The sequence below is a fragment of the Austrofundulus limnaeus genome, unplaced genomic scaffold (genome assembly GCF_001266775.1).
Source record: "Austrofundulus limnaeus strain Quisiro unplaced genomic scaffold, Austrofundulus_limnaeus-1.0 Scaffold1682, whole genome shotgun sequence".
Lineage (NCBI taxonomy): Eukaryota > Metazoa > Chordata > Actinopteri > Cyprinodontiformes > Rivulidae > Austrofundulus > Austrofundulus limnaeus.
Window position 1 is genome coordinate 41853 of NW_013954084.1, and position 2459 is coordinate 44311.

The window sequence follows — 2459 nt, forward strand, 5'->3', positions numbered from 1 at the left end:
TCTGTTTAATGATGGCCGGTCAGAAGTCTCTTGGAGGAGAGACGAAATGTTTCATTAGAGAAGAACCCGTCCAGAGGACCTATACAATTTATTTCTTTTTGATTTTTCATAGTTACTGTGAAGTTTAGTTAGTTATTTTAGTGTCTTTGATGCAAAAACAAAAAAAAGGGGAGGCGATGAACGTGGAGCTCCAGTCCAGCTGAGGACAGGTGGACCGAGCTGCAGTTTGAGAGGAGCTCAAAGGAAGAGATGGAGGAAAAACAGTCAGAGACAGAGTGAGGACTTTGATGAGGAAGTAGCTGATTCACTATTTCAATTATAAGAAGCAAGAGAAGAAGATCGAGCACCGAGCGGACTCTACGGTCCCGTTACCGGTCTGCCGGGGCAGACGGTGCGGCGCTAACTGGATGCTAACTACACCGAACAGCTGATGAAAACACGTAAACAAAGGGAGGTGTAGAACTTTTTATTCAGCAGGTGGATCCACAACCTCGGTACCAAACAGCTCCACGATGATTATTGTTTGTTTTTACCAGGGTGAGTATTTGTTCTGATAGTTTTATATGTTAAGATAATGCTAACAGTAGAGGCTAACATCAAAAACATCCAGCAGGTAACGACACAGAACTAAGGCAGCCTAAAGTCCAGATGAGGTCCACATTAAACTACCAGTAACTTAATACTCACTGCTAAATAAACGATCATTATAAACATAACGTCTAAAACATGTTAGCAGCTAACATACCTCTGATGTAGTGATGTCTGCAGACACATCCTGCTCCTCCTGACCGCAGACGGTTTAAAATCCACTTTTTACGTTGTGGTTCTGTGATCTTTCTACATTTTTCATCTTTGTGTGATAATCAGTGTTATCATATGTTGTTATAGGGTTGGACAGAATCATGTGGAATTATTCATCAGATAAACTTTTGCTGGTTATTATTTGTCACCTGGTGATGTAAGACATGTGGTACCAACAGCCTCAGAAAATCTTTAGGTTCTGTTGAAAACTCATCTTCATCATACGAGTCATGTCTGACTTATTTGTGAACAAATCGTTGTTATATATCTTGAAATAGGACCTGAATCCATACAATATAAACTCTCTACAGTAGTTTTCTCTGTAGACATGTTACTTCCTGCCCTCCAGTGGAGAGGCTCCGCCTTCGAAACCACCTGACTGAAACCAGACTTTACTGGRTAAAATAGACTCAAACTCCTTCAGTGTCATTACCACGTTTTGTTCATAGATACTGAAGATCAAGAGGTTTGTCTCTTCTTTAATCCTTCATAAAATACTGTTTTCTTTAATGTTTTGAAGCTGAGGAAAAGAAATGATTGTTGTGAGTTTAATAAACAGTCATAAAGTGAGCTGAATAGAGAACAGTAATGATCTCTGGCCCCTGCTGGGTGGAGTTATTGCCTTCTGTTCTGCTCACCTTTCTGTCTGATTTCTACCTGTGCACACATTATTACAGGTGGGATTTTAATACTGACCTGTACATTGTCCTCAGTGTGGTTTGTCTTCAGCTCTCTGTCCTTTGTGATCCAGGACGAGCTGCAGGTCCAGCAGAGGGGTTCAGAACATGGATGTGTTCAGGAGGTGACAGGTCCATCTCTGATCTGTTTCACATGTTTGTGTTTTCAGGCTACATTGAAGCTGTGGTTATTCCTGCAGGAGCACGGAGGATCAAAGTGGTGGAGGACAGACCTTTACACAGTTTTCTGGGTAAAGATACTCGTGTTTAACAGGAGGTCACTAAAAATCACAGCTAAGAATCAGACATCTTCACATCACTCTGTAAGGTGGTTTATGTCATTTACTTCAACTTCCAGCTCTTTGCTTCTGTCAGAGCTTTCATTTCTGGAATGTTCTGAAAGTATTTTACCAAGAAACAGAAAGAAAAAATAAAGGTCCTTGGTAGATCATCTGAGTTTGTTTCTTGTAATTAATAAGAACATAGACGTTAACACATCAGGTAGAAGGCCTCCTATAAAAACTGTTTAACAAACACCATYATGTCATCTGACCAAAGCAGGATTTCATCTTCAGAGCCTTGCTGGGTCAAAGGAAAACCTTGAAATAAATACAGGTGATATCTACACGTTACTGTAGTCAGTGAGTTGTTCTGACTCTAATTACTGATGAACAGGTAGTGTAGTGTATCATGAATCACTGGATTAAAACAAAAAGTACCTTTTTCCTCTTTATTGTTGTTTCATTAGTGTATTTTAGATAGTATCCAGTAGTGACTACATGTGGAACTGAAGACCAGGTGGAGGTATACCTGAACTGAGCTGCCTGGGGTTGGTGTCGAACATAACTTCTGGTTAAGTTTATTATTTTGTAAGAAAATTCATATTCAATAGACTGAAGTTGATATTAAAGGTCGTATTCAGACCTGATAATTTGCTTTAAACGAACCAGAGTTCGTTTCCAGCGTTGGTCCGGACCTTTT

The 2459-nt window shown here is 39.9% G+C and overlaps 1 protein-coding gene across 1 annotated transcript in view; it reads left to right on the top strand.

Moving 5' to 3' along the window:
* Positions 1 to 2459, top strand: part of adamts17 (ADAM metallopeptidase with thrombospondin type 1 motif, 17) — a gene marked incomplete in the record, with an annotated part of 49581 nt that overhangs the window by 34550 nt on the left and 12572 nt on the right. Inside the window, 1 exon segment of the mRNA XM_014033265.1 lies at positions 1649 to 1729. Coding sequence (XP_013888719.1) covers positions 1649 to 1729 — 81 coding nt within the window.